A 27,962-nucleotide genomic window follows, 5' to 3' on the forward strand; every position below is an offset into this window, starting at 1 on the left:
CTGCCCACAGCACCAATCGGATCCCTTGGATTCGGACCGGCACTGGTCGTACCACCTCAACCTTCCCAGATGCTGGTTCCATTGCCGCTTACCCCATTATTATCTCTGACATGGGCGCTGACTGGAGCTATTACCTGTAGGCCAGAGCCTGAGCTTTTTCTTATGGTCTGTTACATGGGGAACATTGGGAGGGGCCACTGGACCCTGAAGAATACCAGCCCCTACACCTGATTATGGACTGGTGTAAGAAATTGGTGGATGCCAGTGGACTGGACACCTCAAGATACTGGCTTGATCTCTCCTCCTACTGTGGCTACGAAATAGGGTGTCAAATTTCCTATGATTGTGAGGAGGGTGGCCGAGGTCCTTGACTTTCAGTTGCCCTCTGTGGCTGTGAAGACTAACATCTTGACGGAGGTGCTTCAACCCGGAGTCACCCTTTCAGAACTGCTGCTCCTGTTTAATAAAGCCCTTACAGATGTCCTGCTTGGGGCGTGGTCCAAGCCTACACAGGACCTTCTGTAGACAGGACAATTGGGAAAATGTTGCATGTTTTCTTCCGCCAGCCTGGCATTGAGGTCTGTGAACACTGCTTGCCTTTTGGGCTGTTACTTCCTTTCCTTTTGGGATTCTGTTGTTCATGTGCTGCTTATGGTCCCGGAGAAGGCCCAGGCCATACTCTCCCAAGCCACTGTTTATGGGAGAGACGCAGCAAAGTTCACAAACAGATGTGGGCTGGACACACCTTACTTGCTATGCCAGCGGTTTCTTCATTGGTGGCAATACAGCACCATGCATGGCTGAGGACAACTGACTTTTCAGGGGATGTTTAAGCTTCTCTTATGGACATCTCCTTTGATGGCTCCAGTCTTTTTGACGACAAGGCCGGCTCCGCGCTGGAGCGCTTGAAGGACATCAGAGCAATGGCCATTTTCTTGGGCCTTTGCATGGCCTCCTGCCAACCCCGGTCTTCCTTTTAATCCTTTCGTTGCCAGCCACCATGGACCGCAAGCTTCCCAGCCCCTACGTTGCTGGGGATGTGGCACCCACAGACCCTGTGGGTCAGGTAGCCAGAATTCAGCCCAGTACAATACCTCCCCTCATTCCCCCACCCAGCAGCTCTAGCCACCAAGCTACTTTATTTTGCCCTCCAACCATCATGGGCACCACTGGAGGTCAAAACATCAGACTGCTAGCTTATCCAGATTGTCTGACTGGGCTACACCCTCCTCTTCAAGACTACCCCTTCATCCATGCCAAACACTTACAACAGGCTGACGAACAACCATCTATCCTTGCTCAGACAAGAAGTAGCGGTTCTCTTGGTGAAGGAAGCGATTGAGGGGGTGCAGGCATTAGAAGTAGGTCGGGGTTGCTATACCTGCTAATTATGGTGCCCAAGAAGGACAGAGGCCTTCTTACTATGCTAGACCTGCTTTGTCTCAATTTCCTCCTGAAAAACGAGAAATTCAAAATGCTCATGCTCGCACAAGTGTTGTCTGTCCTGGACCCGGGAGACTGGATGGTAATGGACTTGCAGGAAGCTCTTTTCCACAACCTAGTCAAGCCTGCCACAGACTTTACCTGCGATTCACAGCAGGCCACAAGCACTTTCAGTTTGCAGCCCTACCCTTTGGTCTTACTAGCACAACTCTGCTGTTCACAAAGGTGATGGCGGTGGTTGTGGCCCATCTGCGGAGATCAGGGGTGCCAGTCTTCACCTCTCTTGATGATTGGCTGGCTCATCCAAGCAGTTGTCTCCCACCACTAGACTACAGCGGACCTCCTGCACTCGCTGGGATTTACTATCAACCTGACAAAGGCACACCTGACACATTTTCAGACGCTCCCTTTCATCGAAGCTGTTCTGGACACAGCACGTTTTCTGGATTATCCTCCTGAACAATGAGTCCAGGATATGCAGGCTATGATACCAATGTTTAAACCTCAGTCCTGGGGTTCGTGAGTCTGACTCTGAGGCTGCTTGGCCTCATGGTTCTCGCATCCTTCTTGTGATACATGCCTGTTGGCGTATGCAATCTGTGCAGTGGGACCTCAATTTGCAGTGGGTGCCGCATCGGGGGAATCTCTCCAACATGGTCCAGATCTCGGAGGGAACTGCAAAAGATCTGCAGTGGTAGTTAACGAACATCAGTTGGGTCAGAGGCAGACCCCTCTCCCTTCCCCAACCACATCTGACAGTAGTGATAGATGTATAACTCTTGGGATGGGGTGGTCATCTGGGAGAAGTGAAGATCACAGGCCCCTGGTCTCCGAGCTATCAGACTAGCATTAAAAGCCTTTCCACCCTCCATCAAGGGATGGCTAGTGCGGGTGTCCACGCACAACACCATTGCCATGTACTGCAACAAACAGCAGGGTGGGGTCTTGGACTCTTTTTCAAGAGGCCCTACACGTCTGGACATCGCTGGAAGGTCTGAGCAGATCCCTGGTGGTTCAGCACCTGGCAGGCTCTGTGAACCCCAGTGTGGAAAAACTCATCCAAAGATGCCTAGTGGATCACAAATGGTGTCTCCATCTGGAGATGGTTCAAGTTCTCGTTTAGCATTGAGGAGAGCCTTGGTTAGATTTGTTCGCTACCGTCAAGAGTGCACAATGTTAAGTGTGTCCAAGACGGCTCTCATTCGGAGACGCTTTTATCTCTAATGGAGATCAGGGAAGACAGAGCCCAAATTGTCTTTTTGACTCCGAACTGAGCTCTCAGTTTGGTATCCTGAGCTTTTGAGCATGGCCATCAGTCCTCTGATCAGGCTGCCCCTTCTGGAGGATCTTCTGTTGCAGCAGCAAGGGAGGGTTTTCCACCCGAACCTATCTGTGATCTACCTTCATCTGTAGAGATTGAGCTGTGCCAGTTGATAGCTTTTGACCTACCGCTCCAAGTCTTTAATGTTATCTTGGCAGCTCGGCAGCCCTCCACCAAGACCGTATAGCCCGGCCATTAGAAACCATTTGTGGCGTGTTGTGCTGAGAAAGATTGATCCCTTATCTGCTCCCCTTTCCCAGATTCTTTTGTTTATCCTTACCCGACCTAGCCCAGCTGGGCTCTGCATTGGGTACCTTGAAGGGTTATTGATCCACCATCTCTGTCTTTCTGCAGCTGCCAAATCAGCCCTCGGACTTCACGTTCCCTATTGTAAATAGGTTCATTAAAGGTCTACCACATGTTTCTCCTATTTCTCTTTGTTATGCCTCAATGGGACCTCAATTTGGTTCTTACCTTCTTAATGTGTGCTCCCCTTGAGCCGCTTTATTCTTGTCCTCTTAGGCTTCTCACCATCAAGACTGCTTTTCTGGTGACAATTACAGCTGCCCGGTGAGTCGGTGAGCTACAGGCACTGTTCTCTCAGCCTCCTTTCATCTCCTTTTTCCCCCCCGACAAACTGGTCGTTTGGGCTGGAGCATCCTTCTTGCCGAACATAGTCACTCCGGTCTACGTAGGCCAGTTCATCGCTTCTTCTACCTTTTACGCTCTGCTCATCCACCTAAGGAAGAGGATAGACTCCACCAGCTGGACCCCAAAGGAGCACTACCTTTACTGCAGAAAACCTCTCCGGGTGGACGATCAACTTTTCGCTGGGTATGTCGGGCTAAGAAAGAGAAGTCTGTGCAGAAATAGACCATTCCCCAATGGATCGTGCTCTGTATTAAAATCTGCTGGTCAAGAAGGGACCCCCAGATTGTTTGTGTGCACATTCTACCAGAGGATAAGCTGTGACCACTGCATTAGCATGCAGAGTTCTGGTCCTGAATATCTGCCAGGCAGCAACTGTGGCCCCTCTGCACACGTTCACCAAACACTACTGCCTGGACAGTCAGGTCTGTCTGGATGGACCCTTTGCTCATTCGGTCCTACAGGACTTACTGGTTTAAAAAATGGCTCTAAAACCACCTCCTGTAAGGTATGACTTGAGTACCTCTTAAAAGGTAAGGAATCTGCGGCTCAAAGACTTTATCAGATGAACAGGTTATTTACCTTTGGATTTCTTACCGATCCTCCCATGCTCCCTGCACTGTGAACAGTTTTCTAGGGTCAAGGCTGTTCCCCCTGCAGGGCCATAGTTTTCCACACCAGTGGTCAGTGTTCATTGTGGAGCCGCACTCCTGGAATGTCGCAAAAAGAAACTGACATCCATGCGCTGTGAGGTGCCTGTATAGGCACAGTAAACGTCACTTCCGGTTTGAACGATGCCATGTCACCTACTGCAACAAAAAGTTTCTGGATCCATTCTGATGCCTTTGAATAATTCTATGGTAAGGAATCTACTAGATAGTCTCTACCAGATAATGCGTTACTGAATGTAAGTAACTTGTTCTTCTGGTCATTGAGCGAAGTTTGTGGCCTGGTGTGCAGACCATCAAGTTGACACTCTTCGGGCCAAACTATCAGATATTTTGTTGTAACTTTGGCCCAGCAAAGCTTTGTGATGATCAATTTTAAAGGTTGTCAACCCTTTCGAACGTCTATGTATGCCTGACCGAAGTGCGTTATTAAAGTCACTGGTTGTGATGATGTTGATAAAGGTGCCCATGTTTCCCACATACATGTTTTCACCTTATGCCTCAAGAGGCCCATCATTTGCTACTCCCATTCTTAAAGTGCATGACTTTTGAGCCAGTGCACAGTTGTTCTTTGTGATTTCAGACCATTGGGACAGTATTTCTGATTGCAATTACTTCTCCATGCCACAAAAGTGGGCTATGGGCGCTGTCAGTACAAACGACCTATTCTACCTTCCCGGTGTTGCAAACTTGCGCTTCTATTCTGCCAAAGATTGTGTCACTCTTTCACTTTGGACAGTCCATTACTACAGCTGCTTTTTTCGATCCATCTCACCCCTGTAAGGAGAGACTTCACTGCTTGTACCTAAAAAAGAGCTCTTTGCTTTAACATCAAGGAACACTGGTTGGATGAGCAAATTTTTATTGGCTTTGTGGGCGGTAAAAAGGGAGAGGCTGTCTAGAAGCGACCTTTTTCAAGCTGGATATTCCTGTGTATGAAAACATGTTATGCCCTGCCCCAATTGTGACCTCCTGAAGACCTTCAACTTTATTCTGGGTGCCAGGACGGCACTGGCAAAAAATGTTGCGATGTTAGGCGTCTTCCAGGTTGCTGCACAAGGCGTACTTCAGCATCGGCCATTATTGTCTCTACAGTTAAGTCACAGGCAGGGCCATTTCACTAGAACCTGTTGAGCTTTCTGGTGTAATTCCACTCCTGAGACCCTTCACCCTATGGGAGTTTTTATGTTCTCTTTACAAAATGTGAGGAATCTGGGATTAAAAGAATCCACCACAAAAATAAGCAACTTACCTTCAATAATGTTACTTATGGTTGATACTGGCCAAGTACTCACAACCTCCTTGTTCAGCGAAGTTGACTTTTAGAGTTCAAAAAAGGTTCCAAGGTAGATTTGGCAGACTCACTCTTCCAAATTGTCACTGCTGATCTGCGATTGAGGGTGTGGAAGAGTTCAATGAAAAACTGATGCCAGCTCGCAAGGGTTGCGCCTACATACAACCCTGTGCCATAACTTCTGTAAGCGGTAAGGGTTCGCCACAGCCATATGATTTTCAACAGGTGAGGAATCTGTGGTTAAATTTTGTCCATTAGAAAGTGTTACTGAAAGCAATTATTTGCACTTGAATAACTTTGATAATAATTTATTGAGTTTAAAATATTGAGATTCCTAAAAATTCCTTTATTTATTTGATAATTGCTCTGGTTTACATCTGATACACAATTATTTCAAGTGTTGTTCAGCCAACGTTTTAATTTTTTCTTCACTTTGTGAGCTATTAATTTAACATGAAAATACCTGAATATTTGGTCAATGCATTCTGATTGATGTGTTGCTTTTTTTCCTGTTACTTGCAGCTCATTCTGCATCTGTTGTTTCGCCGCACACTGATGAATTTTTGGATCTTCTTGCCAGCTCACAAAGCAGACGACTAGATGATCAGAGAGCCAGTTTTGGTAATTTACCAGGGCTACGTCTCAATCAGCACAACAGCCAATCAGTGCTTGGTCATTTAATGTCAAATGACAACAAGGAGCCAGATGATACCTTCTTTGATATGTTAATAAAATGTCAGGTAAGTCTTATTTCTTGGAAGAACACTTTTTAATGTGTTACATTCTGTTTTGATAGATATATATATATATATATATATATATATATATATATATATATATATATATATATATATATATATATAATGTGAAAATTCATAGAAACCATAAAATATAAAAAATATGAAACTAAAAAAGGGCAATAATTAAAAACTGGTTAAGTGTAACAACAAATTAATAAAAACTACTTTGGGTAAAAATAATAGAAACCCCAGAGAAGCAGTAAAAAGTAGTTTAATGTATTTGAAAAATGAGAAGTCAAAAATTTACTCTATAGCAAATTCAAGTTAGATAACATAGTTTTAGTTATAAAGTTGAACAAAGTGTGAAGGAAAACTGAGTTAGTGTCAGGCAGGGCATTGAAAAGGTGATCGAAAGAATGAAGGTAAAAAAGCAGGATCCACAAATTAAAAGGTTAAACAGGAGCGGTATGTAGAAGGGGATATATAAGCTGATTCTAAAAATAGTTGCAGGAGGGAGGCTGAGCATCACCTAAAAAAGGGAGGGGGGAGCAAGAGAAGGTGAGAAAATTAATGTAGGGGGCAGCAAAAGCTGTTGAAAGAGGGAATCTGGTTTGGCGGTGGCAGTTTTAAAAACCTGAAATTGTGACCAAGTGACAAGATGTAAAAGTGAAGAGAACATGGATTGTACGTTCCTTGAGAGAGAATCAAAAGCGAAAACCCACTTTTCAAGATAAATTCTTTATTTTTTTATATTAAAATTTATTTTTATTAATGTTCAACTTTGCATTAGAACTGTGAATAATTCTATATATATTATACAAGTTCTGGATCACAACAATTTATGGTGTCTACACATGGGTTCTTGTCTAAAATATTTACATTAGCAACATTTGATTCATAGGTCCAGTAACTCCGATTCTTACACCTCAAAGTTGACGTTTAACAAGTTACATTCATGTCTGCATTGTCTCTTTTCAGATCCCTCTGTATTCAACCCATTTACTCCACATTTTGTCCCACTTCCCCGGGCATCCACGGCTCTGTTATAATGTTTTATTGGCTGTACAGCACCAATCAAGGTCTGCTTCCCAATATTTGGCTGTGGGGGGTTCCCTTGCTCCCCAGCCTCTAGCTATATTTCTTTTGGCTATTATATCTGCTATCATGAGTCATAGTGTGATATACTTTGGCCATTTGGTGTCCCCTGTAATGTATAGAATATGCCATTTGGGGTCTAGTGAGGCCTTCTGCTATTTGACTTATGACATCACCTGCGTCATTTTGCTCCAGTATCTCTGTATTAAAGGGCAGTCCCACAATGTGTGTAAGAAAGTACCTGTTCCGTCACACCCCCCCCCCTTTATCTGTAGCACTCCTGCCCATGATAGTGAAGTTTGCGAACTTAGAGGTGTATATCCATTTCTGTCTTTTCCCCAGTGCTGGCGCCATTTCGTCAGCCAAGCGTCAATGCAGGCACCCTGTTGCATGCAGGATGGTTTCTGTTCAGGAAGGGGCACCTTCCTGCACAAAAACAATCCTGAGAGGCTTCTTCCTCTTTTTATGTGTGTTGCACATATAGAAAGAGAAAACTACTGGTAAAAATGAAGATATTTCTCATGGTTGTGCCTTCCTTGGGGAGGTGTAAGATTTTGATAGATTCCCAGGATAACAAGCCCTTGTAAATCTAGGAATGCATCAAAAACCATGGGAGTTGGGGGCGTGGCTAGCAGCCAAGCATGGCGGCTGCATAGCATAGGAGCTCTCTGAAGCATTGAGGCTCTTTTCAATAATCCGCACTTACTATCCATGTACAGCCCTCCTGAAGGAGCGGATCCCGAGTTCCGGGACAAACGGCATTGTTCGGCTCGACCCTGGTAAAAATCGGGAGTCGGGAACTGGTTCAGCCGTGCATCATAGGAGTGAGGCCTACTATATTGCTGCAGCACTGGCCTAAAGTTGGTAGCAAGCCCCGGCAGAAGTGCGGCCTGGCCGGCGACGGGCGATCATCATCCCCTACATCGCTGGAAGCGTGACCGATGCCTGTGGCGCTTCCATGTAAACACCTGCAGCGGCCCGGGGAGTGCTTTGGATGCCGTGTGCCTTATGGACCGGGGAACTTCAGCGGGGCACGCCTGGGACCGCTGACGCCGCGTTATTGCGGCCTTCTGAAGCCCGGCGGCCGGCCACACACATCGCCCCGGGAGTGTAAGCCCAGGGAGGGAGGAAGACTCTGACACATATCCCCCGGCAGAGGAGAGACTGCTCAGACCTGGCGGGTCAGCCGCAGGAGCAGGTGGGGTACGGATGTGCCGACAGTTGCCAGAAGCACTCGAGGCCGCGAGGTAGACATCACAAGTGCCAGTACCGGCAAAAGTGAACCAGTGGAGAGGGGCGAGCACCACCATTTGGCAATCGGAGTAGACGCCACGGGCAGGGACGGTAGCAGGAGTGTGCGGACTGTGCAGGAGGCGGTGAAAGGCTTCCAGAGAGACTGAGAGGGCCACAAGCACAACAGCGGCTATACAGAGGACAGCGGACCAGTGAGTTTCCATGGGGCGGGGGGCAGCCGGGCAGCATTTGAGGCGATGTATGACTGGCCTGATGGAGTGAGGTGGTAACAACAGGGCAGGCTGCTGCAGAGGTTGGGGACATGGGATAACGGCACATCAAGCCGCAGGTCTCTTCTTGAATCCCCCGCCCCCGCCCACCCCCCTCCACCTCCGTTAGTGGCGTGGCGGTTGGTTGAACAGCTTGCCAGTAAATGTCGCGGGAAGAACCAGCGGAGTGAACACAGTGGCAGACACGCAGAGTGGCCGCGCAGTGAGAGACTCTAGCGACCGCTGACCGGACAATTGAAGCTATAGTCCCTACATCTCAAGCAGAGACACGGATACCCGCAGCAGAGTGAAGAACCGGGCGAGGTGGCTGGGAAGTGCTACACTGCAGCGCAGAACGCTCCCTGAATAACAAGTGCCCAGCGCCCTGGGGGGTGTGAATATTTGCCCTCCAGACACACCTGAGTGGTGGCAGGGAAACCTACCTGTGGGCGAAGACTATACGTTGCCACTGACAACGGCTGGCAGACACCGCTTCCAGGTTAGCCAAGTCTAAACACGAATAACGTCAATGGGAGTGTAATCCCCGCATAGCCACCTACCTCACGTGGAGCTATTAGCCACAAAGCCACCGGCATAATCATTGACGCAGACACTGCCGTGCCGAATACCCCACACAGCAATCAAATAACACCAAGAATCATAACTGGTAGAGGGCCCAAAAATATATTGACGCAGGCCAAGCTGGATAAATACGCCTACGAGAAGCACAACCAGCCGCACACGGAGGGGCGCACCTCCATGGGTAAGGGTCAAGAGACAGAAGGGGGCAAGAAAGTAACACTGGAAGATATCATGAAGACTCTTTCTAACGTGCAGACCACGGTGGGCTCCATCTCCACTGATGTCAACTTACTGCGCGCTGACCTACATAAAATGTCAGAGAGAGTGGCGCAGGTGGAAGTGGTCACTAAATTACTCGTTGAAGACACGTCAGAACTGCAGATAGCCATGGAACGCATGGAAGCTGCGACCAAACAACTGCAGGCGAAACTGGATGATCAGGAGGGGCGTTCTCGGCGAAACAACGTAAGCATCCTGGGCCTTCCGGAGACCGAAGGGAAGAGGGCGATGGACCTCTACGTCGAAGACCTCATTGAAACTAACTACAGCCCAAAGGTCTGTCGCAGTTCTTCTCAGTGGAGAGGGCTCATAGAGTACCCGGCGGAGCATCGAAGCCGGGTGCAGCCCCGCGCCGGTCCTAGCTCGGCTATTTAACTTTTGAGACAGGGATGCAATATTGCAGGCAGCAGAATGTGTCACCGCCCATCAAATTCCAGAACTCAACACTGGCCTTCCCGGACTACACAGCAGAGGTGGCCCGGCGCCGTAAGACCTTCTTCGAGGTCAAGAAGGCTCTGAGGGCGGCAGAACTGCCATATTCAATGCTGTTTCCGGCGAAATTACGAGTGGTGGCCGATGGGAAGACCTGGTTCTTCGACACGCCGGAGGTAGCACAAGACTGGCTCGGCGGATGGATACAAGTAGAGGGACTACGCCGCTCCAACAAGCGACATCGAGTTCAACGTAACTAATCCCACGCAGACGCTCGAGCGGACGACCCGACGAACCTGGATAGGACATCCGACGTGGGATCGGAAGATGGTGGAACTCAGCCGGAATCCTAACAGTTTGCCACTCCGCGACGACCAAGAGAACATTTCGGATGCCGGGGAGAAGACCCTGGGACCTAAGACTGGGTGAAGCTGAGTAAGGTGGGCAGAGCCAATGCCGTTGAGAGACTCTTTACCCCTACGAGCAAGTGAGATGGTTGGGACTGGAGTTAAGCACTCTGCGAAGTTGGGGAAGCGGGCGGTGTTATGTCCATGGAGCAGGATGGCAGGGAGGGGGCGTGGGGCGAGGGGGGAGTTTTCGTTTTGGTCCTAGTTTTGTTGGTTCTGGTTCAAGATTCACACACTATAGCACACCATGTCTCGACCTGCACATACAGGGTGTTCAGTCCGTGGAGCAGGGAGGGGAGGGGGTTTAGTTTAGTTTTGGCTCAAGATTCACACGCTATGGCACACCATGACACATCCTACACATGCAGGCTCATGGATGGCAACAGACACATGTCACCGCATTGGATGCAACAACTAAGCAAGCGCCTAAGACCACATGATGGCTCATCAGACCCACACAACAGACACTGAGGACATGCTGCGCTCCATGGCAGTGCCCCCCCTTCGACTACTCACATGGAATATTAGAGGGTTAGGGGACAAAATAAAGAGGGTTGATCCTACAAGCAATCAAACGCCAAGGCCCCGCACTAGTGTTATTGCAGGAGACACACCTCAAGGGAACAGCATGTCGGGCACTCGATAGGCAAGGCTATAAAATGGCGGCGCACGCGGCGTTTACAAGGGGGTCACGGGGGACGGGTATCCTGGTGAAAAACACTTCCCCCTTTATTGTCTTACAACACAAGGTGGCCGATCAAGGCCGCTTCGCGGCGGTTCATGGGCAGTGGGAGGGTAAACTCTTGAATATGGTGTCCGTATACATTCCTCCAGCACTACACTCCATAGCGTTGCCGGCACTGGGAGAGCTCCTATTGAATCTCCCGACAGGAGACACGATCATAGGGTGGGGACTTCAACGCTATCGCAGACCCAGCGCTGGACACGTTTCCTGTAAGGACACGCGCGTTGGGCTCCTCTGCCTTCCCGGGTTTCATGGAGGCATTGGGACTGAAAGATGCCTGGCGCCATATCCATCCTACGGCGAAGCAATACACGTATCACTCTCCAGTACACAATAGTCTGTCCGGTTTAGACTACTTTCTGCTCCTCGGTGATGGGATGAGGGACGTGGACACCATAGACATACTGCCAAGAGGAATTTCTGACCACTCTCCGGTATTGCTATCCCTCTCCACTAAGGAGAAGAAACGCGCGAGAATTTATCCCATATATCCCAGTTATCTCATGATCCCCCAGATCAAACAAGCATTGCAATGCAATAGGTCTCGCATTAGGAAAGTTTGAGCTATTGGTATTGTAAATGACAAATTTTTATTTATGTGTTGGTTTGGAAAATAGTGAATTGAATAGCTTTGTCATTTACAATGCCAATAGTTTTAACTTTCGCAAATGTGACACCTATAGCATTTGTAATGCAATATGTGTTGTATTTACGTGACTTAGATGTATTGATATTACAAATAAAAATGGCTTTTATTTTTTTAATAATTAATACTTAAGTTATTGTAATTTATAATGGCAATAGCTTTTGTAAATAACTTTTGTGAAGATTATGTTCATTGTATTTTATTGTTATGAAAATCCAAGAACAGAAGTGAACTATTAACATATTTTTGTGACATTTGTAATGAAGCTTGAAACATTGAGAGAACATATTTGAACCAGTTGTTGAATGGTAGCAAAGATTGATGCTGTGGTGGCGCGGAGTGATGTTGTGGTGGCGACAGTGATGTGTTGGCGTTCAGTGATGCTGTGGTAGCGCATAGTGATGTTGTGGTACCCCTGAGTGATGCTCTGGTGGTGCTGAGTGATGCTGTGGTAATGCGATAGATAGATAGGTAGAGTGAGGGTGATAGGTAGAGTGATGGCGATAGATAGAGTGTTAGATAGAGTGAGGGTGATAGAGAGATAGACAGATAGAAGGACAGATACAGCGCGGGGATGCCTCCGGGTCACCAGGCGCTCTATAAATCGCTAAATAAATAGACAGATAAAGTGTATGTATGTTGCATTGAGTAGAGTGTAAGTATGAGGCATGTAATTATATGGCACTGAGTGGTAATATGGGAAGTGTATATTGTATTCTGTAGAGTGTAATTGTGTGCCGTGTAATTATGTGCATTGAGTAGAGTGTAAGTATGTTGCGTGTAATTATGTGGCACTGAGTGGTAATATGGGGAGTGTGTGTTGCATTCAGTAGAGTGTAATTATGTGGCACTGAGTGGTATTGTGTGGAGTGTGTGTTGCATTCAGTAGAGTCTAATTATGTTGCAAATAACTATGTGACACAGAGGTATTTGGAGTGTATTTTGCATTGAGTGCTGTGTAAATATGTGGCGTGTAATTAGGTGGTACTGAGTGGTATTTGGAAAGTATGTTGCATTGAGAGCAGTGTAATTATGTGGCGTGTAATTATGTGGCACTGAGTGGTATTTGGAATTTATGTTGCATTGAGTGCAGTGTAATTATGTGGCGTGTAATTATGTGGCACTGAGTGGTATTTAGAGTGTATGTTGCGGTGAGCGCAGTGTAATTATGAAGCATATAATTATGTGGCACAGAGTGGTATTGTGTGGGGAGGGCATGCTGTATTCAGTAGAGTGTAATTGTGTGGCGTGTAATTATGTGGCACTGAGTGGTATTGTTTGGAGTGTATGTTGCATGAGTGCAGTGTAAATATGCAGCAAATAACTATGTGACACAGAGGTATTTGGAGTGTATGTTGCATTGAGTGCAGTGTAATTATGTGGCGTGTGATTATGTGGCACTGAGTGGTATTTGGAGTGTATGTTCCATTGCAGAGTGTGTGAGGGTGCTGAGTTTGAGGGAATGGTGGCATGCTGCGCTTTAGATGAATATGTTTAAAAGTAAAGTGTGCCATACTGAGATTGCTACAATAGTTAATTGTGGATGCGTTAACAATTGATGTGTGCACTGATGGCTGGTGGTGTGTGTGCCTGTAGAAATGGTGCATTGATGGCTGGTGATGTGTGTGCCTGGTGAAAGCGTGCACTGACGGCTGGTGGTGTGTGTGGGCCTGGCCGGCTGGTGGTGTGTGTGCCTGGTGGAAGCGTGCACTGGTGGTGTGTGTGCCTGGTGGAAGCGTGCACTGATGGCTGGTGGTGTGTAAGCCTGGTGAAAGCGTGCACTGATGGCTGGCGGTTTGTGTGTGTGTGTGTGCCTGGTAAAAGCGTGCACTGACGACTGATGGTGTCTGTGCCCGGTGAAAGTGTGCACTGAAGTCCGGTGGTGTGTCTGCCTGGTGAAAACGTGCACTGATGGCTGGTGGTGTGTGTGTGCCTTTTGAAAGCATGCACTGATGGCTGTTGCTGTGTGTGCCTGGCCGGCTAGTGCTGTGTGTGCCTGGTGGAAGCATTCACTGATGGCTGGTGGTGTGTGCCTGGTGAAAGCGCGCACTGACATCTGGAGGAATCGTGCAGTGACTGCTGCTGGTGTTTGTGCCTGGTGAAAGCGTGCACTGACTGCTGGTGGTGTTTGTGCCCGGTGAAAGCGTGCACTGGTGACTGGTGGTGTGTGTGTGTGCCTGGTGAAAGCGTGCACTGACGGCCGGTGGTGTGTATGCCTGGTGAAAGCGTGCACTGATGGCTGGCGGTGTGTGTGTGTGTGTGTGTGTGCCTGATGAAAGCTTGCACTAACGGCTGGTGGTGTGTGCCTGGTGAAAGCGTGCACTGATGATTGATGGTGTCTGTGCCTGGTGAGTGTGCACTGACGGCCGGTGGTGTGTATGCCTGGTGAAAGCATGCACTGATGGCTGGTGGTGTGTGCTTGTGCCTGGTGAAAGCGTGAACTGACGGCCAGTGGTGTGTATGCCTGGTGAAAGCTTGCACTGATGGCTGGTGGTGTGTGTGTGTGCCTGGTAAAAGCGTGCACTGACGGCCGGTGGTGTGTATGCCTGGTGAAAGCGTGCACTGATGGCTGGTTGTGTGTGCCTGGTGGAAGCGTGCACTGATGACTGATGGTGTCTGTGCCCGGTGAAAGTGTGCATTGATGGCCGGTGGTGTGTATGCCTGGTGAAAGCGTGCACTGGTGGTGTGTGTGTGTGTGCCTGTTGAAAGCATGCAATGATGGCTGATGGTGTGTGTGTGTGCGCCTGGCCGGCTGGTGGTGTGTGTGCCTGGTGGAAGCGTGCACTGACAGCTGGTGGTGTGTGTGCCTGGTGAATGTGTGCACTGATGACTGATGGTGTCTGTGCCTGTTGAGAGTGTGCACTGATGGCTGGTGGTGTGTGTGTGTGCCTGGTGAAACCGTGCACTGACAGTGGTGGTGTGTATGCCTGGTGAATGTGTCAACTGATGACTGATGGTGTCTGTGCCTGTTGAGAGTGTGCACTGACGGCTGGTGGTGTTTGTGCCCGGTAAAAACGTGCCCGGATGACTGATGGTGTCTGTGCCTGGTGAGAGTGTGCACTGACGGCCGGTGGTGTGCATGCCTGGTGAAAGCGTGCACTGATGGCTGGTGGTGTGTGTGTGTGTGTGCTTGGTGAAAGCGTGCACTGACGGCCGGTGGTGTGTATGCCTGGTGAAAGTGTGCACTGGTGGTGTGTGTGTGTGCCTGGTGAAAGCGTGCACTGACGGCTGGTGGTGTGTGTGCCTGGTGAAAGCGTGCACTGCCGTTTGGTGGTGTGTGTGCCTGATGGAAGCGTGTACTGAAGGCTGGTGGTGTTTGTGCCCAGTGAAAGCTTGCACTGATGACTGATGGTGTCTATGCCTGTTGAGAGTGTGCACTGACGGCGGGTGGTGTGTATGCTTGGTGAAAGCGTGCACTGATGGCTGATGGTGTGTGTATGCCTGGTGAAAGCGTGCACTGATGGCTGGTGGTGTGTGTGTGTGTGTGTGTGTGTGTGTGCCTGGAGAAACCGTGCACTGACGGTGGTGGTGTGTATGCCTGGTGAATGTGTGCACTGATGGCTGATGGTGTCTGTGCCTGGTGAGAGTGTGCACTGACGGCCGGTGGTGTGTATGCCTGGTGAAATCGTGCACTGATGGCTGGTGATGTGTGTGTGCGTGCCAGGTGAAAGCGTGCACTGGCGGGCGGTGGTGTGTATGCCTGGTGAAAGCGTGCACTGATGGCTGGTGGTGTGTGTGTGTGTGCCTGGTAAAAGCTTGCACTGACGGCCGGTGGTGTGTGTGCGCCTGGTGAAAGCGTTTACTGATGGCCGGTGGTGTGTATGCCTGGTGAAAGTGTGCACTGATGGCTGGTGGTGTGTGTGTGTATGCCTGGTGAAAGCGTGCTCTGATGGCTGGTGGTGTGTGTGTGTGTGTGCCTGGTGAAAGCGTTTACTGATGGCCGGTGGTGTGTATGCCTGGTGAAAGTGTGCACTGATGGCTGGTGGTGTGTGTGTGTATGCCTGGTGAAAGCGTGCTCTGATGGCTGGTGGTGTGTGTGTGTGTGTGCCTGGTAAAAGCTTGCACTGACGGCCGGTGGTGTGTGTGCCTGGTGAAAGCGTGCACTGACGGCCGGTGGTGTGTATGCCTGGTGAAAGTGTGCACTGATGGCTGGTGGTGTGTGTGTATGCCTGGTGAAAGCGTGCACTGGTGGTGTGTATGTGTGTGCACCTGGTGAAAGCGTGCACTGATGGCTGGTGGTGTGTATGTGTGTGCCTGGTGAAAGGGTGCACTGATGGCTGGTGGTGTGTGTGCCCGGTGGAAGCGTTTACTGACGGCTTGTGGTGTTTGTGCCCAGTGAAAGCGTGCACTGATGACTGATGGTGTCTGTGCCTGTTGAGAGTGTGCACTGACGGCCGGTGGTGTGTGTGCCTGGTGAAAGCGTGCACTGATGGCCGGTGGTGGGTATGCCTGGTGAAAGTGTGCACTGATGGCTGGTGGTGTGTGTGTATGCCTGGTGAAAGCATGCACTGATGGCTGGTGGTGTGTGTGTGCCTGGTGAAACCGTGCACTGACGGTGGTGGTGTGTATGCCTGGTGAATGTGTGCACTGATGGCTGATAGTGTCTGTGCCTGGTGAGAGTGTGCACTGACGGCCGGTGGTGTGTATGCCTGGTGAAATCGTGCACTGATGGCTGGTGATGTGTGTGTGCGTGCCAGGTGAAAGCGTGCACTGACGGGCGGTGGTGTGTATGCCTGGTGAAAGCGTGCACTGATGGCTGGTGGTGTGTGTGTGTGTGCCTGGTAAAAGCTTGCACTGACGGCCGGTGGTGTGTGTGCGCCTGGTGAAAGCGTTTACTGATGGCCGGTGGTGTGTATGCCTGGTGAAAGTGTGCACTGATGGCTGGTAGTGTGTGTGTGTATGCCTGGTGAAAGCGTCCTCTGATGGCTGGTGGTGTGTGTGTGTGTGTGCCTGGTAAAAGCTTGCACTGACGGCCGGTGGTGTGTGTGCCTGGTGAAAGCGTGCACTGACGGCCGGTGGTGTGTATGCCTGGTGAAAGTGTGCACTGATGGCTGGTGGTGTGTGTGTATGCCTGGTGAAAGCGTGCACTGGTGGTGTGTATGTGTGTGCACCTGGTGAAAGCGTGCACTGATGGCTGGTGGTGTGTATGTGTGTGCCTGGTGAAAGGGTGCACTGATGGCTGGTGGTGTGTGTGCCCGGTGGAAGCGTTTACTGACGGCTTGTGGTGTTTGTGCCCAGTGAAAGCGTGCACTGATGACTGATGGTGTCTGTGCCTGTTGAGAGTGTGCACTGACGGCCGGTGGTGTGTGTGCCTGGTGAAAGCGTGCACTGATGGCCAGTGGTGGGTATGCCTGGTGAAAGTGTGCACTGATGGCTGGTGGTGTGTGTGTGTATGCCTGGTGAAAGCATGCACTGATGGCTGGTGGTGTGTGTGTGCCTCTGATGGCCGGTGGTGTGTATGCCTGGTGAAGACATGCACTGATGATGTCTGTGCCTGGTGAGAGTGTGCACTGACGGCCGGTGGTGTGTATGCCTGGTGAAAGCATGCACTGATGGCGGGTGGTGTGTGTGTGCGCGCCTGGTGAAAGCGTGCAATCACTGCCGGTGGTGTGTATGCCTGGTGAAAGAGTGCACTGGTGGTGTGTGTGTGTACCTGGTGAAACCGTGCACGGACGGCGGTGGTGTGTATGCCTGGTGAATGGTGAATGTGTGCACTGATGGTGTCTGTGCCTGGTGAGAGTGTGCACTGAGGGCCGGTGGTGTGTATGCCTGGTGGAAGCGTGCACTGATGGCTGGTGGTGTGTGTGTGTGCGCCAGGAGAAAGGTAGAAGGAAGCGCTATGGACTGTGTGTGAAATCCAAGAAAGAGTTCAGAATGCAAAGGCAGACGGCGGAGCAAGAGCTTGAGGCAGATCTGACAGGAGAGGAAATACGACGAGCGATCCAGGCGATCCAATCCGGAAAGGCGCTGGGCCCTAACGGGATACCCATAGAATGGTATAAAATCATGTCAGAGACCCTTAGTGGGCCCCTATTGGCAATGTACATGGACAGCCTTGAGAGGGCGGAAACTTCCATTAGACCAACGTACCGCGAGGATCGTGGCAATACCGAAACCGGGGAAACCACCAGCGGAATGCTCCACGTATCGCCCCATATCCCTTCTTAACGTTGAAGCTAAAATTCTAGCAAAGCTACTGGCTAGCAGACTGATGACCCACCTGCAACTGTTGATCCACCCGGATCAATCGGGCTTCATGCCCCATCGGAGCACGGCCCTTAATCTTAGGCGAGTACACGGGTGATGGCACGAGCCCACTCCCTGTCAGAGGCGGCAGTGATCCTGAAGCCCACCTTGGAGCGTCTCCGAGCAGACGTCAGGCACTAGCCGACCCTGCCGCTAACCCTCCTTGGACGCGCGGCCCTGTACAAGATGATGGCGCTACCAAGATTTTTGTACGCCCTGGAAAATACACTGTGCCTGGTCACAGCGCGTTATTTTAAATAAGTGAAGGCGTTGGTCTCCACCCTGCTGTGGAGCAATGGTCCGGCGCTCATCGCACACGACAAATTAACAAGAAGCTGGTACGAGGGAGGTATCGCCTTACCAGACATACATTTATTCTACTGGGCGGCGCAACTCAAAATTGTGAACCAGTGGGTGCATGCGCCGAGAGATGACCCTGCTTACAGAGCAGATTGGGCGCAGCTGGGAACGGACTGCATGCTGACACCATTATACAATAAACAGCAAATCTCGTGAATGGTAGGGCCCGCAAAACACATGATCACGTTATGGCATGCAGCGCAGGCGAAGCTGGGATGGAAGGGGAAAATTACCAAACTAACCCCCCTCTGGGACACGAAGCCGCTGGGGAGATTGAGACACAGTAAGGGCTTTGCGCAGTGGGACTGTATTGGTATTTCCACGTGGGAGATTTGTGGGAGAAAGACACAGTGATCACGTTCGCACGGCTACAGCAACAATATGGACTAGGCCCGAATGAAACCTATAGGTACATTCAAATCAGGCACTCGCTATTACAGGCGACACCGCAGGGCACCGAAGTACCTGACTCCTCACCACTGGAAGACCGGTTACTTACTGACTACATGCAGCAGAGAGCTACGTCACTCACTTACAAGAAATTGATCAACAATCTGAAGGACCCCACATTGGTGTTGGGAGAGAAATGGGTGGGAGACGTAGGCGATATTGACGATTCAGAGTGGAATGAAGCACTAGCCTCCCCGAAAGAAGTGGGCATCTCGGCGAAATTTAGATTAGTGCAGCTCAAAATCTTACATCGCATTTATTACACACGGTGCATGCTACACAAGATACACAGAGCGCCGCATCCCTTTTGTCTTCGCGGCTGCGGGGAAGAAGGTACACTGTTCCACACGCTTTGGGACTGCCCCCACATAGTAGAATTTTGGTGACAAGTCATGCGTACTATCTCACAAACACTGCAAGTTTCCCTCATTCCTGAGCCACGCAAGTGTCTATTAAACATTTGGGAACCGAACGATCTGACGAGATATGGACTCATATGGGCCACATTAGCTGTTATGGTGGCCAAAAGCGACATTGCACAGAAATGGGGGGCTTCAGAACTACCCACGGCATCCATGTGGAGTAGGAACATGGACTCATTAATGTTCACGGAGAGAGCGGTGTATGTGCTTTGGGCCTGCCCCCGTAAATGGAATAAAGTGAGGTCCGCTTGGCATGCGTACAGAGGAGAGTTGTGTGAACCCTTACCAGAAGTTGACGAAGTAAGCTCAGATGAGGACGAGGAAGGTGTCTAGAGGGCGAGGGTGGGTGATACAACTCATAAAGAAACCTAAGTGTAGCACCGTGATTGTGACATAGCTCGTGATTAAATCACTGTATACGAAGGCATTAATCATTGGGCAGAAGCAGTCATGACAATAGCCGCTGAGTGTGAGTATTTATCTGGGCCGCAGTTTTAAGTTATGGTTAACGACACAGACACATAAAATATAAAATGGAAAGACCTAACAACCGATAAGCACAAAATGGAGGTTGATATGTAGGAGCTGATTTTAGGTTGCGCCGCCGGACCCCAGGGTTGTCGGCCATACGGCTGTGTACTAACGGACAGTTTTATTGATGAGTATATTTGAGGCGGCCGGCCCGATGGGTTATAGGCCATGGCATGTATTTATCACCTCTGTGGCTAAATTCAATAAAGGTCTTTAAAAAAAAAAAAAAAAAAAAACCCATGGGAGTTGCATGGAAACACCCACTGCAACGTGTCCCTTGTGGAGAAGAAGGCAAAGCGTGAATTTCTGCTGTCGCATTACTCCATATTTATGAAACCATTCAAAGCCAAGCAAAGTGGCTATGAGTGGCTTCCTAAATATGACTTAAAGATTTGCATCATGGATTTACCACGTTCCGTGGTGCAAACAGGAGGACAGGGCACGAGTTCCGCTCAGGCTTTTTAATAGAATTGCTGATACACCCCGCGTTTCTCAGTACACTAGCATGATATTGCAAGAACTGGGTGAGGGATTATGGTGCATTCCTGGTCTGAATATAGCCAGCAAATAATTCATTTATGCATCTATCAAACAGCATTTTCTTCTGAGTCCTTATATAGAAAACGTAGTGGCAGTAAAATGGAAGAAGGCCCCAATGCGAAGTGTGAAATGTTAGTAAAATCGTACAGAGGTGGATGCTAACAGTCAAAAACACAGATATAAAAACTGCTCAATATTAAACCTTGTTCTTGTTTCTTTATATGATGATTTGGTCAGTCCGGGATTTGCCTTATGACAACAAAACTCTTAACATAAGAATAAAAGCAGGCACGGGCTAGTCTACTATCCTCTCACTGGTCATCGATTAGACATACTGCTAAATCCTGCGTCTCATAACTGGGTAACTGCACCTCCATGGTCATCACGCATAACAAGTAGGCACTTGGGATCAAAACATGGATCACACCCTATCAGCCACACAGCCTGTAAGTCGTGCCTGCAGGCAAGCGCTGCAGCACACCTACACACACAGAGTGGTGAAAGTGCTATATAAATGCTACAATGTTATGCAATACTCTGCCTGTTTTGCAAATAGCACTCCTTGCAAGGTTTCTTAGCTTCGATGTATTCCTGTTTCTCAGCTGGGCTGGGGAAGATAACATTGATTTGACCAATAACATTTTATGATGATAAATGATAGTGAATTCCAGGTAAAACAGCACTGAAATTCCACCCACCATATTTAAACTTAGACACAATGCGCTACGACTTACAAGCAGACCCAATTTGAAGTGCTAATGTTAGCACTACAGATCCCAGAATGCATGTATTGCTTATACTAATGCAGCTGGACTAGTTACCATTATTCCCTGGCGCGTCCATCTTTAAATATATTTGATTACCGGCTATTGCTGGTCTCCCTAAGCAAGTGAGGGTGACTAGGAGTGTCGCAAACCGCGACCAAGATGCATTAGGAAAGCTGTGCGTGTCCCAGAAGGACAGCAGAAGATTTCACTCATCTGACTTATGGTGAAACAGCAGCGTAGAAGGGCTAAGGAGTTCTGGGTTATAAAGCATACTTGTCTAAATTTACATTAGAAATGATGCGGTATAACACAGTGCATCCTGTGACATTATTAGTTTACCATGCTGTTATTTTAACACTAATGAATACTGCTAGGGTGTAAATTTCACCTCGTTAGTACCAGTGTAATATGATCACTGCAATCATTAACTAAGGTTGATTGGTTAAGCTTTCCAATATGTCTAACACTTTGTAACACCACATTGGGCGCTTTCTCTTACGATTCTCACATCAGCTCGAGCTAGAAACAAAATAGTTTTGAGTCACAGCTGTATATATGCTAGTACAGCATATTCATAATTAAGAGGAAAATCACCACACCAGCACAATCACATACTTCTAATAGCCAGCAAAAATGAACTGGATTGAGTAGTAATGTAGTTGACCTTGACCCCACATAATCCATAACTTTGTAGATTTTATCAAACAAACTTAAACAAGCATTTGCAATGCAATAGGTCTCGCATTCGCGAGATTTTGAGCTATTGGCATTGTAAATGACAATTCCTTTTATTTACCTTAAAAAAAACCTTCAATAAGGTATTGTCATTTACAATACCAATAGGTCAAAGTTTTGAAAATGCGAGACCAATTGCATAGTAAATACCTGTGTTTTAAATCGCCTAGGTTTGGGATAGCCTGCCAGGAATGCTATACTGGAATGCTTTTCCTTTCTGTGTGGCGTAGTCAGTCTGTGTGATCCTGAAAATAAAGGGCAGATGAGGTCAAGTGTGATGCCTAAAATGCATCCTGTTGTGACTATTGTAGGTCACAGTGGGGGCAGGCAAGGGGCCTCCTTGCTAAATTAGGTGTAAATCACACTCTAGTGTCCACCAAAATTGGCATTTTCGCGTGCTGGTTAATTGCTCCTACAGTCTTGCTTTCCCGGCCCCTGCCCCAGATACAGAGGAGAAGATAGAGGAGGTCGTGGCAACTGCAGAAGCCTTCCTTAATATGCTAAACAAAGGGCTTGACAATCACGCAATATTGTTTAAATTCGGACCATTGTAGGGAAACGGACTGTGTTATATTTAAATAGTAAGGGCACGCCGTGCCCTTCCGATCCCGCCCACTTCTAAAACTGGTCCTTCCCAGCCCAGGAATTAGTGGCCTCCCTCCAAATTCTATGATCCGGCAATGCACTCTCCATTTTCCTAGTGAATAGTATGTCCAGGTACCCATTCTGTCCCTTCGCATGGTGACCATCTCAGTATGCAGATTCCTCCCTGTCTGCAAACACCCATTCATTAAGTGTGACCAACTGTGCCGCCTAGTAATATTTCCTGATGTCTGGGATCGCTAAGCCGCCCTCATATACGCCTCATTGTAGTTTGTGAAGTGCTAGCCTAGAATTTCTCCCTCCCCACAGCAGCTCTCTGATTTCTGAATCTATTTTGCAAAAGAAATCTAGGGGTATCTTGTATGGGGTATTTTGTAACACATAGAGTAGGCTTGGTAGCGCCATCATTTTGAAAATGGCCGCTCTCCCCATCAGTGAGAGTTGCAGGGTTCTCCAATTGGAAACATCCCTCCGTAATCTAGGAAGTCCGCCTCAGTTCAAAAGACAGCCACTCCAAGATATTTAAATGTATCCCTAATCTTTAGATCTTTCCCTATAGTCAGCAGGTAGGTGTCTCTCCAGATGGGGCAAATACCAGGGATTTATTCCAATTTATCCGATATCCAAAATAACTGCCAAACAGATGATATATGAAGTATACATGTGATCGTGGAGCGGGGATTTGTGACATAAAGAATTATGTCATCAGCATACAGTTAGATTCTGTCCGCCCAGGCCCACCATAGGAGATAACTCTTATAAGCGGGTCCCCCCTAACCCATGCCTTCAGAGGCTCTATTGCCAGGGCAAAGACCATGGGGGAGAGCAGGCATCCCTGCCTCGTGCCCTTATGCAACATCACCTGTTTGGAGACAACTCTGTTTACTCTAACTCTTGCTAGGTGGTTCGCATATAGTATTTGAGCCCACTCACAAAATTTTGGGCCTGGGATCACACGCCTCAGGACCGCAAATAGGTACTGATATTCTATGCTATCAAAGGCCATGCATGCGCTTTGAGACATCAGTACCACACTTTATTTAGGTGTCTTTGGTAGTGTGTAACACTCTATAGAGGCGTCACAAATTTAGTCTAGTACTCCAATGGGGCATAATTCCAGACTGGTCTGGGTGAATGATGGTGGTTATTACTCTGGTGAACCGAAGTGCTAGGACTTTAGCCATGATTTTGGCTTCAGCGTTTAGGAGCGAGATAGGTTTGTAGGAGGCATACTCCTCCAGGAGTTTACCCTGTTTAGGGGTGACTACAATTGCTGCCAGGCGATGTTCTTCTAGCAAGCAACCCTGCTCCAGCGATTCCCTGAACATGTTTAACATGTGTGGGGCCACGAGTGTTGTTTTGCTTTTGTTTAATTCAATAGGTTTGCCATTAGGTCCGGCCGCTTTACCTGATTGCAAAGCTCTTATCGCACCACGGATCTCATCTGTGGTCATGTCTCTATCAAGGTCTTCCCGGTCCTCAGGTGTTATGGTGGATAGGTTCATCTCCTGTAGTTGTTCATAGTGGTTCGCAACTCCGTGGCTATTTCTTCTCCTGTCCTACAGTATTCTCCATTTGGGGTTTAATCTCTAGTGCCCACTTCTTCTCCCGGTCTCGCTTTTATAACGCCAAAAATGTAGATGCTTTTTCTCCTATCTTGTATATACGCCTATGGGACGCCCTAGCATGTTCCCTGGCTTTCCCTTCTGCTATCTCACAACTCTTGTTGCTTAAGACGGATTCATTGGTTAATATGTGGGTTTGGTTCCTCAGGTGCTCCAACCTCTCCTTCTAGCTGGGGTATCTCCCTTTCCAGGGCCTTGTATTGGATTTTTTTATTTTTTAACTCCATCTATAGCTTGCGTGTGCCCTCTTAATACTGCCTTGTAGGCCTCCCATAAATTGGAAGTCTAGTCTACTGTCCCAATGTTCTCTTGAAAATACTGATCGTCCGTACTCTAATCTCATCTCAGGCTTTTTTATCCTTATTGAGCCAGGGGTCAATCCGTGTAGGCAGGACATTTGTTCTGTTGGGTCCTAACATTTCTACCTCTACCGATGAGTTGTCAGATAAGCCCCTCGCCCTGTGTACTGCCTCTTTAAAGTGACCCACCTCTGTGGATTGCGTTAATAAATAATCCAATCGGGTGCAGAAGCGGTGCAGAAAAGAATCTAAATTGCTCCGCCATGGGATTATGCTCCCTCCAGAGGTCGACTAACCCCAGAGTGTCAACAAACATCCTCATGGAGTCTGACCCTACCTCTCTCCCTGCTTTTGAAATCCTATCTTTGTCCGGGTCCATTACAGAGTTCCCTTCTGCACCCAAAACTAACCTTTCCTGTGGGAGTTCTAGGAGCAATGAGCTTAGATCAGGCATTGTGGTAGCATGCATCCTGGGTAGTATGTAAACTGAACATAAGTTTAGATCTCAACCCTCCCTTACCCCATTGAGGGCCACATATCTGCCCAGGTGGTCTCGCCATATTTTCCTAGGTAAACATGCTGTGCTGGCTTTAACGGGTATCCCCACGACCCTGTGGTAAATCCCGCATGTGCTTGCAATTTGTATCCGAATGTCGAACGCCCTGCAGGTGTTGCCGATCAAATGTGTCTCCTGTAGCAGAACTATGTCAGGTGCTCTCCTCCGGATGTATTGCATTACCATTGTACGTTTTATTTTGTTTCCTGGCCCATTCACTTTCCAGGGCATAATGGACGAGGTCCATCTCTCCGTTGACGGTCCCGTCGACTACGATTTCGCTGGCATTGTCGTCGACGGCGATTCGTCGACGAAGTGGTCGACGATTCAAAGGGTCCACATCTCTATAAAGAGGCCGCAAATCACTCCAGAGATGACATCTCCTCGTCGTGTAACACCCTTACCTCCAACTTTGCTTCTTGAGGAGGAGTCTGATGATGATGAAGATGGTCCTTATGGGGATGCTTATAGCCCATCCGAACTCCAAGTAAAATATCAGGATTCGGATTTGACGAATACTATATAGAAGAACGTCATTTTGTTCAACAAGATAGGCCTCCACTAAAATCGCGTCAGGATATGGTGGTAATGCCGTCCTCTTATAACGGACTTACAGATGATGCTACAAGACTACAGGAAAAGGTTTCCGTCACAAACTTCGGACCAGCAAGAGCATCCTCCTTCTCCATCTGCTCCTGCAGTTGCAGTGACTCCTCTTGTTTCTCGAGTTTCAGAACCAGAACCAAGAGAAAGCCATCAGGAGGTTGTGACTATTCAGGATGATAATGTCTCATCTGATGAAGATCTTCAGGTAGATCCACCTCATGACCCGGATAGAGGTTGGGACGATGATGTTATTCAAGTTTTGAAGAAAAAGAGAGTATGTATTCCTTTTCTATAAATATATGAATTTCAGACTGAATCCTGTTTCCTTAAGTGCAAAGTGCCATTCAGATGTCAAGGAGTACGCCAGTTTAGGATTGTTTCAAAAAGGGAAATCTTTATTGATGCAGATTTGAACGCTAACAGCCGACACATGTTTCGCCCTATGTGGCGAGTGGCGCCAGGGCTTTCTCAAGGCTATTCCAATTTCATTTAGACATTGTTTGTTTCTTCAGTTTTCTTCATAGTGTGCATTCAACATCAATGGTTACTCAAACTTAGTTCAGATTATCAAAAAGAGCAGCAATCCAAAGCGCTTGTCTTGAAGTGGCGTCCAATTCTAGACCTGAGAGAGCTCAACACCTATCTCAAAAAACTGTCTTTTCAGATGGTTTCTCTACAGGATATATTAAGTCTCCTAAATCCTGGCAATTATATGGCAACTCTAGACCTGGAAGACGCATATTTTTTATGTTCCTGTTCATCCGGCCCACTGGAGGTATCTTCGCTTCACAGTAGCCAAGAGCCATTTTCAGTTCAGAGTCCTACCTTTCGGGCTAAGATCTGCACTGCAGATATTTACTAAGGTATTCGCGCCTGTGGCGGCTTTTCTCAGGAGTCGGTCTCTGCAGGTGTTTCCCTACCTGAACGACTGGCTGATAAAAGCTCCTTCTTCTCAGGAAGCTTCAAAAGCAGTCGAGGATTGTATTCAACTTTTCATTCATCTAGGTCTGGGTCTAAACAGAATGAAGTCGGTTCTTCTTCCGTCCAGGTCAGCAAGATTTCTGTGTGCCATTCTGGATACTGCTCATTGCAGAGCTTTCCCTTCAGAGGAGAGGAAAAACAAACTGATTCTTGCTGCCAACAAATTCTTTCAGTCCGTCAGTACAAGTCCCTTCTAGGGTCGATGTCCTCTTGCATTGCATTGATTCCGCACTGCAGGCTTCACATGCGTCCCCTGCACGAACAATTGGAAATGCAATGGCGTCAAGCAGAGGTGTCCTTCGAGGACAAGATAAAGATAACTCCTATCATGAAGAAAGCAGTCAGGTGGTGGACTATAGCAAGCAATATCGAGGAAGGTCTCTCCTTCACGGTTCCTCCCTCACCGTTAGTTCTAACCACAGACGCCTCTCTGGAAGGCTGGGGAGCGACATTACAGGATCTTCAAGTGAGCGATCACTGGCCTCCAGAGCTTTGCACCTTTCACATCAACTTACTGGAACTGCGAGCAATTCGTCTGACTCTACAGGCTTTCCTTCCAAAGATTCGGGGTTCTACGGGCCTAGTGCGTACAGATAACACGACGGCCATGCATTATGTGAACAAGCAGGGCGGAACAAAAGCCAAGCTTCTTTCAATGGAAGCTCAGGAGATCTGGGAATGGGCTATTCATCACCAGATTTGTCTCTCTCACAGCCGTGGCGTTTTTCTCCTGGGATGGGCTATATCTTTAGGGCCAAGTGAAAGTGCACCTTCCCCAGTCGTCTCCTCTCCACGTTTCCGCGGAGTCAGATCGTACCACCGTCAGCTGCTGCTGTCTCAAAGGCTTGCCCCGGGCCCCCGCCGCTCGCTCTCCTTCAGGTGCTCAGCCCCAGGCACACCCGTCCGTGTTTTGGGGCCCAGCTGGCCACCTGGCTCTCCTTCTGTGCCTCCGATCATTCTATATCATTCTGTCAGGCAAGTCCTGCCCCTCTACCCGATGCTCTGAGGCCTGCTTTCTTAGCGGCTGGTGCTCCGTGATTACGGGTCAGGCACGACCCTTTGAGGCGTCGTTGTCTCTGGGATATGCGGCTGTGTTCTTTTTCCCTTTTTGTTTCTTGTTTTGGAATCGGTGACAGATGGACTGGGGGATTTACGTGGATGGTGCAGCAGAGCTACTCTATTCTGCAGACATCTTGCTTCATGGCAAGCCACGCCCCCTCAATAAATTGTATTTTTATGTTAAAAAATATTTAAGTGGCAACTTTGAAAAAAGACAATTTATGAATTGGTATTCACCAAGTTGTAAAGGCCATTAATCTGGAAAGGGTTGATTGAACAGTTTTAATAGTGTCTCAGAATAGGTATTCTGTGAATATTTTTTCCACTAAATCACATACAACCTACAATTACGTAAGCAGTGAGCCCATAGAAAAGGTAGA

At 48.4% G+C, this 27,962-nt stretch overlaps 1 protein-coding gene across 2 annotated transcripts in view; it reads left to right on the forward strand.

The window, feature by feature from the left end:
• The window catches only part of GPSM2 (G protein signaling modulator 2), a 466,273-nt gene that overhangs the window by 428,501 nt on the left and 9,810 nt on the right, over nt 1-27,962 (forward strand). For both annotated transcript variants that reach the window (XM_086953900.1, XM_086953901.1), the window contains one exon: nt 5,897-6,114. In XM_086953900.1, coding sequence (XP_086810026.1) covers nt 5,897-6,114 — 218 coding nt within the window. The remainder of the gene's footprint in view (nt 1-5,896; nt 6,115-27,962) is intronic.

Source organism: Lissotriton vulgaris, chromosome 1_1, assembly GCF_964263255.1.
Source record: "Lissotriton vulgaris chromosome 1_1, aLisVul1.2, whole genome shotgun sequence".
NCBI classification, from domain to species: domain Eukaryota; kingdom Metazoa; phylum Chordata; class Amphibia; order Caudata; family Salamandridae; genus Lissotriton; species Lissotriton vulgaris.